The sequence below is a fragment of the Canis lupus genome, chromosome 16 (genome assembly GCF_011100685.1).
Source record: "Canis lupus familiaris isolate Mischka breed German Shepherd chromosome 16, alternate assembly UU_Cfam_GSD_1.0, whole genome shotgun sequence".
NCBI lineage: Eukaryota > Metazoa > Chordata > Mammalia > Carnivora > Canidae > Canis > Canis lupus.
The window spans coordinates 23,617,798-23,631,671 of NC_049237.1; the positions used below are offsets into that span (position 1 = coordinate 23,617,798).

The following is a 13,874-nucleotide window of genomic DNA, read 5'->3' on the forward strand; positions in this document are numbered from 1 at the left end:
GTAATCTCCCTTCCGATTTTACTACAAATTTCTTTCTAATTGATCATCCCTCATCCTTATGGCCTCTTTTATTTATTTTTTTATGGCCTCTTTTACTTAATTTTACATCTGCAGCCAGAATATTTTCAAAATGTAAACCAAACTAGGATTTAATCAAATAAAAACTCGAAAGAAAGAAAGAAAGAAAGAAAGAAAGAAAGAGAAAGAAAGAAAAAAAAGAAAGAAAAGAAAGAAAAGAAAGAAAAGAAAGAAAAGAAAGAAAAGAAAGAAAAGAAAGAAAAGAAAGAAAGAAAGAAAGAAAGAAAGAAGAAAGAAAACTGGTGTAGCCACTGTGGAAAACAGTAGGGAGGCTCCTCAAAAAGTTATTTACAATAGCCAAATTATGGAAACATCCCAAATGTCTATCAACAGATGAATGGATAAAGAAGATGTGGTGTGTGTATATATATATATATATATATATGTATATATATACACACACAATGAATGTTACTCAGCCATCAAGAAAAGAATGAAGTCATGCTATTTGCAACATGGATGGAGCTAGAGAGTATTATGCTAAGCAAAATAAGTTAGAAAAGACAAATACCATATGATTTCACTCTTATGCGGAATTTAAGAAACTAAACGAGCAAAGGGACAAAAAAGAGACACACAGGGATACCTGGGTGGCTCAGCGGTTGAGTGTCTGCCTTCGGCTCAGGGCGTGACCCTGGGGTCCTGGATCGAGTCCCACATCGGATTCCTGAGGGGGGCCTGCTTCTCCCTCTGCCTGTGTCTCTGCCTCTCTCTCTGTGTCTCTCATGAATAAATAAATCTTTTTTAAAAAAGAGAGAGAGACGCAAAGGAAGAAACACTCTTAACTGCAGAGAACAAACTGATGGCTACCAGAGAGTTAAATAGGTGATGGGGATTAAGGAGGGCACTTGTGATGAACACTACTAGGTGTACGGAAGTGCTGACTCACTGGGGCACCTGGAGGCACCAGGGTGCTCAGGGGTTGAGCATCTGCCATCGGCTCAGGTCTTGGCTCAGGTCTCAGGTTGTGATCCTAGGGTCCTAGGATCAAGTCCCCCATCAAGCTCCCTGCAGGGAGCCTGCTTCTCCCTCTGCCTATGTCTCTGACTCTCTTTCTGTCCATGTCTCTCTTTCTCTGTGTCTCTCATGAATAAATAAAATCTTAAAAAAAAGGAAGTGTTGACTTGCCATATTGTACACCTGAAATTAACATTACACTGTAAGTTAACTAACTGGAATTTAAATAAAAACTTAAAAAAATATTATATAAATCTGACCCTGTCCACCCTTCCCTGCCTCTCATATCGCTTGGAATAAAGACACAAGATTCTACATGGTCTGGCAACATCTCTCTTTCCATTCTCATTTTGTAACATGCTCCCTCTCTGCTTTAGTCACTCAAACCCTCTCTCTTTCGGTGGTGGTGTTCACCATACTCCATCAGCTTGTAAGGCCTCTTCTGTGTATGGTCTTCTGCATGTTAAGAAATCTATTACCAATCATCTTTCAGATTCAATTTTTTTATTTTTTCAGGTAAAATGTGACATCTTTGGTTAAGTCAAATGCATCTCTTTACAAACTTTCATAACATTACGTATTTCTGCTCTGTAGCACTAATTAAATAGCAATTTTGTTTTCATAGTTATTTAAAATCTGTCTTTCCCAAGGTTATAAACTCTCTGAAGGCAACTGCCCTGTAGGTTTTGGCTTACCCTTGTATCACCAGTGTTGGACACAAAGTAACCCTCAATAAATATCAAAGGGACAAAAAGGAACTGAACTTCCTTGAAACTGTACATATACAGATATTAAAAACAGATAATATGCAACAATATGAATGAATCTCAGACATTATGTTGACTGGAAGAAGTCAGACACAAAAGAATACATACTGTATGATTCTCTTTATAAGATGTCAACAAAGTAACTACTGGTGTAGAAGTCAGAGTCATGGCTATCTTTGGAGAAGGGATACGGATTTAGGGAGGGTCATGGGGGAACCATCTGGGGCTAGATATGTATTTCAACCTGGGTGATGGTTATACAGATGCGCATATGCACACACGAATTCATAATTTTTTAAGTATACTTTTCTGTATATGTTTTACTGTAACAAAAGGAAAAAAAGGCAACATTTTGGGAGGAAAAAAGGTCAAAAACTAAGTACTGATAAGAAATAGGTCTACAAGACCTTGGTAAATTAATCACTTTGCACAACATCATGTATGCTATAATCTTGATTTGGTAAAACAATATATACGTATGGTCCTTCTTCTCCTGGTTTCTGCAAATGACAGAAATCCTACCCTAACTTAAATAAAAAATTCATTTACTGACACATACCTGGAAAGCTTACTTAGCTTCAGTGAAACTCTCGAGACCATTCAAACGCTAAAAATTATTAGGGCACCACACAGAAGTGACCATGAAAATCAGCAGATTACTGTTCTCAGGGTGCTAGAACTAAGAATGATCAGGTTTCAAATGAGCCTTCAAGCTCCACCAAAAAGTCTGTGTACCTATGTATCTGGAGAGGTGTGCCATGTACTTACAGACAAAAGCAATAGCAAGGTAGTTTTCAAGCATGAGTCCCTAGTTCTAAAGACATGCAGATTTTCTGAAATGTAGGCATCTGAACTGTGTTTCAGATGGACAATTCTATGTAGCTCACTGCAAAGTGAACAAGAGCAAGAATTCATTTACTGTTCATATTGATTCTTAACAAAACTGCAGGAAATCTTTTTACTCATATGCAAATCACAAAGCCTACTAAGAGCTCAGTGCTTCAAAAGACTAAAGTATACCCCAAATCACATCAAACCTAAAGATTCCTTAAATTTACAAGTTTTATTTAAAAATTTCCTAAGTCAAAAGTTGGAAATAGTCATACAATATCAACTTTACCATCTATTTTTTCAAGTACTTAGAAGAATCAGGTATGTTTCATATATCTCAAATAAGTATGTCATTCTTTCATTTGGTAGACATAAGTAACCATAATGAAGGCTGAATCATGAAAAACTGATCATATTTAGCCATTTGTGATCTACAAAGGACATTATCATCTGATTCAACTAAAAATAAAACATTATGATAGGATACAATGGTGAACAAAACAAATTCTCTGCACCTGTGTGAATCTTACACTGTGTGTATATATACATGGGTGGTGGGGAGGGAAGCAGCACAAAACAAATGAACATATAAAATGGTGTTACATACCTTTGAGAAGAACATAAAAGGTTAAAAGGGATATAAACGGAGCATAGATGAATGGTAGTCACTTATTTTATGAGTGGTCAGGGAAGGCCTCACTGATAACATTTGAGCAAAATCCTTAAAAAAGAGGGAGTAAGCCTCTAAATTCTTCTACAATGAGAAAATCTCATCACTGGACATGAAAATTTCTGCCAAGTTTATGCTGAGAAACACAAGAGCAAATAATTATGCCAAAACCAGTGGCATGTTATAATAATTATACCTTTAATTAAACCTTCAGCCAGTCAATCTGCACCTAAAGGATATGCCAACAAAATTATCACTGACATTTACAGTTCTTATTCTACATGTAACACACACTTCATGTAAATTTATTTTTTGTCCACGTTTTCAATCTAATAAATATTCACATATAAGAACATACAAAAAGATAAAGCAATTTATTCTTACATTTTTTGAAGAACCTGGGCCATCACAACCCCATTCGTTAAATCTTCTACGGTCTGGCATGGTGCATCCACGTTAAATGTCTGGATCTGGGTGGGGAGAAAAAGAGCGGGGAGGGTTAGAGGGGAGATTCCATGGTTAACCATACAGAGTTTATAGGTTTCTTTTTGTGATCTCATCTTGGGAGTGGAATAAATTTTTTTTTAAGATTTTTATTTATTCATGAGAGACACAGAAAGGGAGAGGCAGAGACATAGGCAGAGGGAGAAGCAGGCTCCATGCAGGGAGCCTTATGTGGGACTCAATTCCGGGACTCCAGGATCACGCCCTTAGCTGAAGGCAGGCGCTCAACCACAGAGCCACCCAGGTGTCCCATGGAATAAATTTTAAAAAGCAAAAAAGTTGGAAAAGTTTTCCCTTATGGGAAATTTCCTACAGGTTCTCTCTCTCTTTTTTTTTTTTTTTTTTTTTAAAGATTTTATTTACTTATTCATGAGAGAGGCAGAGAGACACAGGCACAGGGAGAAGCAGGCTCCCTGCAGGGGGCCTGACGGGGACCTGATCCCAGGACCCCAGGATCATGCACTGAGCCAAAGGCAGATACTCAACCACTGAGCCATCTTGGCGTCCCACCTGCAGGTTCTCATTGTAATTTTTCCCTTTGGGTAGTAAAGAAATTGTGGTGGATACTTAGTGACATCCCAGCATCCATTCTGCTCACAGATAATCAATCTAAGCAAGTCATGGTACCTTCATCCCCTCTACTAGTGATTGACTTAGGACTCACAGGGCAAAGACAATCTGAACCAAAGAGCTGCAGAGTGATGCTTAAACTTGAGTTTCTAGGAAAGAAAAGCCAATCTCCTCTTGATGTGAACAAGTATGTTACCTCAAATGCCACCAGCAGTCATATTAGGGCTCTTAATGGAATACATTTTAGGATGAGGCCAATGCAGTGTATGACAAAGACGGATACAAAGAACTAGGTCCTTGAGGCCAAAATTGAGCCACTGAATTACAAAAAACCGTAAAGCCTATTATGTGAGATAAACTCGTTTAAGACTGGCCAGGTTGACAGGACATCTGGGTGGCTCAGCGATTGGGATCTAGTCCCACACTGGGCTCCCTGCAAGAAGCCAGCTTCTCCCTCTGTCTATGCCTCTGCCTCTGCCTTTTTCTCTCAGCTTGTGTCTTTCATGAATAAATAAATCCTAAAAAAAAAAAAAAAAAAAAAAAAAAAAAACCTAGCCAGGTTGAGGGACACCTGGGTGGCTCAGTGGTTGAGCACCTGCATTTGGCTAAGGGCATGATCCCGGAGTTATGGGATCAGGTCCCACATCGGGCTCCCCATGAGAGGCCTGCTTCTCCCTCTACCTCTCTCTGTGTCTCTCTCATGAATAAATAAATAAAATCTTAAAAGAAAAAAAAAAAAAAGAAAAAAAAAAAAAGACTGGCCAGGTTGAGACTTCTTTTACTCAAAACCAAAACCAAAATACCTCTATACAGATGTAGAAGTCACATTCACTAGTTGAAATTAGATATTCAATTCTGATTTTAAATGTATTCTGAATTAGATCTAACTTTGCAAAAAACAAAACACCCAACTAAATTTGCACTGATCAGTATGACATGGTTGAGAAATAGAAATTATTTCCATAAGATAATACACCTGAGCCAACAATGATTCTACTCGGTAGTGCAACCAAGACTTAGAAGGAATAAATCATTGAGAAAAGACAGATGCAGGCCATGCTCTTGCACAGTTTATAGTTTAGCAAAATGAAAGAGAATGACAGGATGTGCAAACACCAACACAAAGGTTAGAAGTGACAGGGAGAAGCAATCTAAGAATGAGAAACAGCTTGGCATGGGATGGGGGGTGGGAACAGGAAGAGATGGAAGAGGTTAAAGAATATAATTGTGAAAGATGGGGCATCACTGTGCAAAACTTCATAAGCCATGTCAGAACTTTATCCTAACAGCAACTGTGGGGGGCGGGGACCGAGGAGGCAATAAGCAAAGGAATCCAAGCAGGAGACTGAGGCAATGAGATTTGCACTGTATAAAGATCCTGGATGCGGTATGAAGAAAGGATTGGAGGGAAAGAGGCACAGAAACCCATTTTAGTAGGTTTACAGTATTAACATAGCTGAGGTCAAACCAAGTAGAGACAATGGAAATGTTGGGAAAAATACTCAATTCTTCTCACAAATTTTTATCAGGTTACACACTCAGAAATGAAATTACTGGGTCAAAGTATATGCACATTTTAAGGTTTTTGATATATACTGACAAACTGTCCTCAATTCTATTAATTCGGTTCTAGTAATTTTCTCACTTCGTAACAGTAGGTGTCTACTTCTCTATATTGTATCATTTATAAATCTTTAAAAAAAAAAGCTACTGATAAACGCAGTCAGTACCTACTTTATGTATTCTATACAGGAGAGTCTTGTGAGTAGTGATGGTTTTGGTGATGGAAACTAAGGGAATTATCCTAAAGATCACATAACAAGTGGTTCTTACTCCGTTTGGGAGAGGCAATAAAAAGAAGCCATTCCCTAACACTAACATCATTCCTGGTAAAGTTTTAATAAATAATTAGTAAATGAATAAACGGAACAAATAAACATCATCTGTAGGAACTGATATTAAATCTTATTCTACATTATCTCCAGCTACCTTCTCAATAGTAATGTGGTAACAATGTAGTTTAAAAAGAGATAAGCACCTGCTTTCATTTTACAGTTGATAAATCAATCTCTTTCTTGTAGGTTTAGAATGAAAAAGAGGCAGCAGTGAGGGCCACAACTCATTTAGTATCTCTTCACCTCTAATCTTAGCACAATGTCTGACATAGAATAAGCCCTCAGTGAGCATTTGAATGTAATGAACTTATTCTATCCCAGCTTTGCTCCTAATTTGCTGTGTGAACCTGAGTGTGCCACTTTACCTCTCTCAATGTGAGTTTTTAAATCTAGCAATTGGGAAAAATACCTTATGGAGAGGTGTGTTGGTAAAGGAATAAATGAGAAAATGAATGTACATTAGGTACTGTGCTAAGTCTAAAGTAGCAGTTCCCAAACCTGGTGCACCTCAGAATCATCTGGGAAGCTGCAAAAGGCTGAGAATTGACACTTAACAAGGTCATCAAATAATTCTTATGCAATGGGACACTGGTTAGACATTTGTAACCCTCTTATCCAAAGCAGATTAGAAAAGTGTCTCTGGCCAATTAGAAGAAAAACATAAAGTAATTCTTCAATAATGCAAATAATTTAGTACTAAAATTCTGTTTCTCTTTGGGACTTAGAAAAAACTATATTATGATTATTAATATGGCTTCTAAACAATTACTTTCTCTGTATTGGCTCTTAAGGTAAATAGTTGATGATGAAGGCTATGATATCCACCTGTGCTTTGAGATGAAAGTAAAGCAGGTCTCAAAGAAAATCTATCTTTATGGAGTTTCCTTTCAGGATGATAAAAATGTTTTTAGAATTAGGTAGTAGTAATGGTTGAACAACCTTGTGATCATACTACAAATCATTGAACTGCACACTTATTTTAAAGGATGGATTTTAGGTATGTGAATTAAAAAAAAAAATCTATCATCTACCAGTTCTCATAAACTGTGTTAACATCTACAGGATGTGTTGCAACAGTAGCATGGTAAAATTTAAAGATAATTATACCTAAGTGCATTAAGGTGTGATATTCTACCTGAAAGATCCTAACCTCTCAATTCTGAGAAGCTCTATTAACATCACCCAGCCTCCATCTCATCCTCCCCCAAAGCATGAGAAAAGTAAAGCATGAGATCACCTGGAATTACTATCTCTAGAGCAGTTCTCAACCAGAGGTGATTTTGCACCCTATGACACATTTTTGATTTTAACAAATAGGCATGTGTTATTGGCATCTAGTAGGTAGAGGCCAGGGATGCTTGCTTCATTCATTCATTCATTCATTCATTCATTCATGGGGGGGTGTTACTTTTATTTTTTTTTTTATTGGTGTTCAATTTACTAACATACAGAATAACACCCATGCCCGTCACCCATTCACTCCCACCCCCCGCCCTCCTCCCCTTCTACCACCCCTAGTTCGTTTCCCAGAGTTAGCAGTCTTTACGTTCTGTCTCCCTTTCTGATATTTCCCACACATTTCTTCTCCCTTCCCTTATTTTCCCTTTCACTATTATTTATATTCCCCAAATGAATGAGAACATATAATGTTTGTCCTTCTCCGACGGACTTACTTCACTCAGCATAATACCCTCCAGTTCCATCCACGTTGAAGCAAATGGTGGGTATTTGTCATTTCTAATAGCTGAGTAATATTCCATTGTATACATAAACCACATCTTCTTTATCCATTCATCTTTCGTTGGACACCGAGGCTCCTTCCACAGTTTGGCTATCGTGGCCATTGCTGCTAGAAACATCGGGGTGCAGGTGTCCCAGCGTTTCATTGCATTTGTCTCTTTGGGGTAAATCCCCAACAGTGCAATTGCTGGGTCGTAGGGCAGGTCTATTTTTAACTGTTTGAGGAACCTCCACACAGTTTTCCAGAGTGGCTGCACCAGTTCACATTCCCACCAACAGTGTAAGAGGGTTCCCTTTTCTCCGCATCCTCTCCAACATTTGTTGTTTCCTGCCTTGTTAATTTTCCCCATTCTCACTGGTGTGAGGTGGTATCTCATTGTAGTTTTGATTTGTATTTCCCTGATGGCAAGTGATGCAGAGCATTTTCTCATATGCATGTTGGCCATGTCTATGTCTTCCTCTGTGAGATTTCTGTTCATGTCTTTTGCCCATTTCATGATTGGATTGTTTGTTTCTTTGGTGTTGAGTTTAATAAGTTCTTTATAGATCTTGGAAACTAGCCCTTTATCTGATAGTCATTTCAAATATCTTCTCCCATTCTGTAGGTTGTCTTTTAGTTTTGTTGACTGTATCCTTTGCTGTGCAAAAGCTTCTTATCTTGATGAAGTCCCAATAGTTCATTTTTGCTTTTGTTTCTTTTGCCTTCGTGGATGTATCTTGCAAGAAGTTACTATGGCCGAGTTCAAAAAGGGTGTTGCCTGTGTTCTTCTCTAGGATTTTGATGGAATCTTGTCTCACATTTAGATCTTTCATCCATTTTGAGTTGATCTTTGTGTATGGTGCAAGAGAGTGGTCTAGTTTCATTCTTCTGCATGTGGATGTCCAATTTTCCCAGCACCATTTATTGAAGAGACTGTCTTTCTTCCAATGGATAGTCTTTCCTCCTTTATCGAATATTAGTTGCCCATAAAGTTCAGGGTCCACTTCTGGATTCTCTATTCTGTTCCACTGATCTATGTGTCTGTTTTTGTGCCAGTACCACACTGTCTTGATGACCACAGCTTTGTAGTACAACCTGAAATCTGGCATTGTGATGCCCCCAGCTATGGTTTTCTTTTTTAAAATTCCCCTGGCTATTCGGGGTCTTTTCTGATTCCACACAAATCTTAAAATAATTTGTTCTAACTCTCTGAAGAAAGTCCATGGTATTTTGATAGGGATTGCATTAAACGTGTAAATTGCCCTGGGTAACATTGACATTTTCACAATATTAATTCTGCCAATCCATGAGCATGGAATATTTTTCCATCTCTTTGTGTCTTCCTCAATTTCTTTCAGAAGTGTTCTATAGTTTTGAGGGTATAGATCCTTTACATCTTTGGTGAGGTTTATTCCTAGGTATCTTATGCTTTTGGGTGCAATTGTAAATGGGATTGACTCCTTAATTTCTCTTTCTTCAGTCTCATTGTTAGTGTATAGAAATGCCACTGACTTCTGGGCATTGATTTTGTATCCTGCCACGCTACCGAATTGCTGTATGAGTTCTAGCAATCTTGGGGTGGAGACTTTTGGGTTTTCTATGTAGAGTATCATGTCATCGGCGAAGAGGGAGAGTTTGACTTCTTCTTTGCCAATTTGAATGCCTTTAATGTCTTTTTGTTGTCTGATTGCTGAGGCTAGGACTTTCAGTACTATGTTGAATAGCAGTGGTGAGTGGACATCCCTGTCTTGTTCCTGATCTTAGGGGAAAGGCTCCCAGTGCTTCCCCATTGAGAATGATATTTGCTGTGGGCATTTCGTAGATGGCTTTTAAGATGTCGAGGAATGTTCCCTCTATCCCTACACTCTGAAGAGTTTTGATCAGGAATGGATGCTGTATTTTGTCAAATGCTTTCTCTGCATCCAATGAGAGGATCATACGGTTCTTGGTTTTTCTCTTGCTGATATGATGAATCATTGATTCATTTTACGGGTGTTGAACCAGCCTTGTGTCCCAGGGATAAATCCTACTTGGTCATGGTGAATAATCTTCTTAATGTACTGTTGGATCCTATTGGCCAGTATCTTGTTGAGAATTTTTGCATCCATGTTCATCAGGGATATTGGTCTGTAATTCTCCTTTTTGGCGGGGTCTTTGTCTGGCTTTGGAATTAAGGTGATGCTGGCTTCATAGAATGAATTTGGAAGTACTCCATCTCTTTCTATCTTTCCAAACAGCTTTAGGAGAATAGGTATGATTTCTTCTTTAAACGTTTGATAAAATTCTCCTGGGAAGCCATCTGGCCCTGGACTCTTGTGTCTTGGGAGGTTTTTGATGACTGCTTCAATTTCCTCCCTGGTTATTGGCCTGTTCAGGTTTTCTATTTCTTCCTGTTCCAGTTTTGGTAGTTTGTGGCTTTCCAGGAATGCGTCCATTTCTTCTAGATTGCCTAATTTATTGGCGTATAGCTGTTCATAATATGTTTTTAAAATCGTTTGTATTTCCTTGGTGTTGGTAGTGATCTCTCCTTTCTCATTTATGATTTTATTAATTTGAGTCTTCTCTCTCTTCTTTTTAATAAGGCTGGCTAATGGTTTATCTATCTTATTAATTCTTTCAAAGAACCAACTCCTGGTTCTGTTGATCTGTTCCACAGTTCTTCTGGTCTCGATTTCGTTGAGTTCTGCTCGAATCTTTATTAACTCCCTTCTTCTCTTGGGTGTAGGATCTATTTGCTGTTTTTTCTCTAGCTCCTTTATGTGTAAGGTTAGCTTTTGTATTTGAGTTCTTTCCAGTTTTTGAATGGATGCTTGTATTGCGATGTATTTCCCCCTTAGGACTGCTTTTGCTGCATCCCAAAGATTTTGAACGGTTGTATCTTCATTCTCATTAGTTTCCATGAATCTTTTTAATTCTTCCTTAATTTCCTGGTTGACCCTTTTATCTTTTAGCAGGATGGTCCTTAACCTCCATGTGTTTGAGGTCCTTCCAAACTTCTTGTTGTGATTTAGTTCTAATTTCAAGGCATTATGGTCCGAGAATATGCAGGGGACAATCCCAATCTTTTGGTATCGGTTCAGACCCGATTTGTGACCCAATATGTGGTCTATTCTGGAGAAAGTTCCATGTGCGCTTGAGAAGAATGTGTATTCAGTTGAGTTTGGATGTAAAGTTCTGTAGATATCTGTGAAATCCATCTGGTCCAGTGTATCATTTAAAGCTCTCGTTTCTTTGGAGATGTTTTGCTTAGAAGACCTATCGAGTATAGAAAGAGCTAGATTGAAGTCACCAAGTATAAGTGTATTATTATCTAAGTATTTCTTCACTTTGGTTAATAATTGATTTATATATTTGGCAGCTCCCACATTCAGAGCATATATATTGAGGATTGTTAAGTCCTCTTGTTGAATAGATCCTTTAAGTATGATATAGTGTCCCTCTTCATCTCTCACTACAGTCTTTGGGGTAAATTTTAGTTTATCTGATATAAGGATGGCTACCCCTGCTTTCTTTTGAGGACCATTCGAATGGTAAATGGTTCTCCAACCTTTTATTTTCAGGCTGTAGGTGTCCTTCTGTCTAAAATGAGTCTCTTGTAGACAGCAAATAGATGGGTCCTGCTTTTTTATCCAGTCTGAAACCCTGCGCCTTTTGATGGGGTCATTAAGCCCGTTCACATTCAGAGTTACTATTGAGAGATATGAGTTTAGTGTCATCATGATATCTATTCAGTCTTTGTTTTTGTGGACTGTTCCACTGAACTTCTTCTTAAAGGGGAATTTTAAGAGGCCCCCTTAAAATTTCTTGCAGAGCTGGTTTGGAGGTCGCATATTCTTTTAGTTGCTGCCTGTCTTGGAAGCTCTTTATCTCTCCTTCCATTTTGAATGAGAGCCTTGCTGGATAAAGTATTCTTGGTTGCATGTTCTTCTCACATAGGACCCTGAATATATCCTGCCAGCCCTTTCTGGCCTGCCAGGTCTCTGTGGAGAGGTCTGCTGTTACCCTAATACTCCTCCCCATAAAAGTCAGGGATTTCTTGTCTCTTGCTGCTTTAAGGATCTTCTCTTTATCTTTGGAATTTGCAAGCTTCACAATTAAATGTCGAGGTGTTGAACGGTTTTTATTGATTTTAGGGGGGGATCTCTCTATTTCCTGGATCTGAATGCCTGTTTCCCTTCCCAGATTAGGAAAGTTTTCAGCTAGAATTTGTTCAAATACATATTCTGGCCCTCTGTCCCTTTCGGCGCCCTCGGGAACCCCAATTAAACGTAGGTTTTTCTTCCTCAGGCTGTCGTTTATTTCCCTTAATCTATCTTCATGGTCTTTTAATGGTTTGTCTCTTTTTTCCTCAGTTTCCCTCTTTGCTATCAACTTGTCTTCTAGGTCACTCACTCGTTCTTCCACCTCGTTAACCCTCGTCGTTAGGACTTCTAGTTTGGATTGCATCTCATTCAATTGATTTTTAATTTCTGCCTGATTAGCTCTAAATTCTGCAGTCATGAAGTCTCTTGAGTCCTTTATACTTTTTTCTAGAGCCACCAGTAGCTGTATAATAGTGCTTCTGAATTGGCTTTCTGACATTGAATTGTAATCCAGATTTTGTAACTCTGTGGGAGAGAGGACTGTTTCTGATTTTTTCTTTTGAGGTGAGGTTTTCCTTCTAGTCATTTTGCTCAGTGCAGAGTGGCCAAAAGCAAGTTGTATTGGGAAAAAGAGAAAAAGAGAGGAGAGAAAGAAGGAAAGAAAAGAGAAAGAGAAAAAAAAGGGAAGAAAAAGAAAAAAAAAAACGAAAAAAAAAAAAAAAAAGAAGAAAAAGAGAAAGAAAAAGAAAGGAGAAAAAAAGGGGGTGGGGGAAGGAAACAAATCAAAAAGCAAAACAAAACAAAACAAAAACAAAAACAAACAAACAAAAAAAGAACCACCGGGGAGTATCTTCTGATTCTGTGTTCTTTAAGTCCCTTGGCTTCTCCTGGAAGTTGTCCGTCTAGCTGGTGTTCTGGGGGAGGGGCCTGCTGTGCTGATTTTCAGGTGTTAGCAGTTGGGGGAGCTGCTGTGCCCCTGCCTGGTGCAGGGCTCTGTGGGGGTTGTTTACCCCGTGAGGCCGCAGGAGGAACAGCCCCAGTGGCGGGGCAGCTCTGGAAACCTGGATTCAGCTCCGGCAGGAACTCCGTCTGCAGGGCCTGGAGGCTCCGGGGCGGGGCCGCTGATCTGCTCAGCTGGGGCAGGAGCGTCCTTGCTGTCCTGGGCCCTCCCGGTCTCTGCCTGTCCCGGGGGAGGCCGGATCCTGGGCTGTGTCCGGGCGCCCTGTGCTCCGGGGCCTGCGCTGTTGGATTCGCGCTCCCGGGCCGTGCAGCCCCCTCCGCGGAGCTGCCGCCCAAGCCCCTCCGAGCTGCTCCTGGAACCGCGCAGCCCCCTCTGCACGGAGCCTCTTCCTCTGCCCGAGCCCCTCCGAGCTGCTCCCGGGGCCGCGCAGCCCCCTCCGCGGAGCCGCCGCCCGAGCCCCTTCAGCTGCTCCGGGTCCCACCGGGTCCCGCCGTGCGCGCTGCAGCCCTTAGGGAGCTCGGCGCACTCTCCTGGGCGCGCAGTTGCTGTTACTGTCCCCGGGAGCCCGAGGGCATCCCCGCCCTCCTGGGTCCTGCTCCAACTCCCCGCGAGCCCCTTTCCGCCCGGGAAGGTCGGTGCAGCTCCTGCGTCTCCGGGACGGGGCTCTCCTGTCCTGGGGACACTCGCCCCGGCCTCAGCCCGGCTCCTCGCGGGGCCCCTCCCCCTTGGAGGCCTTTGTTCCTTTATTTCTTTTTCCCCCGTCTTCCTACCTTGATAGATGCGCAAACTCTTCTCACTGTAGCATTCCAGCTGGTCTCTCTTTAAATCTCAGGCCGAAT

At 40.3% G+C, this 13,874-nt stretch overlaps 1 protein-coding gene across 2 annotated transcripts in view; it reads right to left on the reverse strand.

Annotated features, from left to right (window-relative positions):
* HOOK3 (hook microtubule tethering protein 3) overlaps positions 1–13,874 on the reverse strand; it is a 109,519-nt gene that overhangs the window by 90,504 nt on the left and 5,141 nt on the right. For both annotated transcript variants that reach the window (XM_038559913.1, XM_038559915.1), the window contains exon 2: positions 3,688–3,773. In XM_038559913.1, coding sequence (XP_038415841.1) covers positions 3,688–3,773 — 86 coding nt within the window. The remainder of the gene's footprint in view (positions 1–3,687; positions 3,774–13,874) is intronic.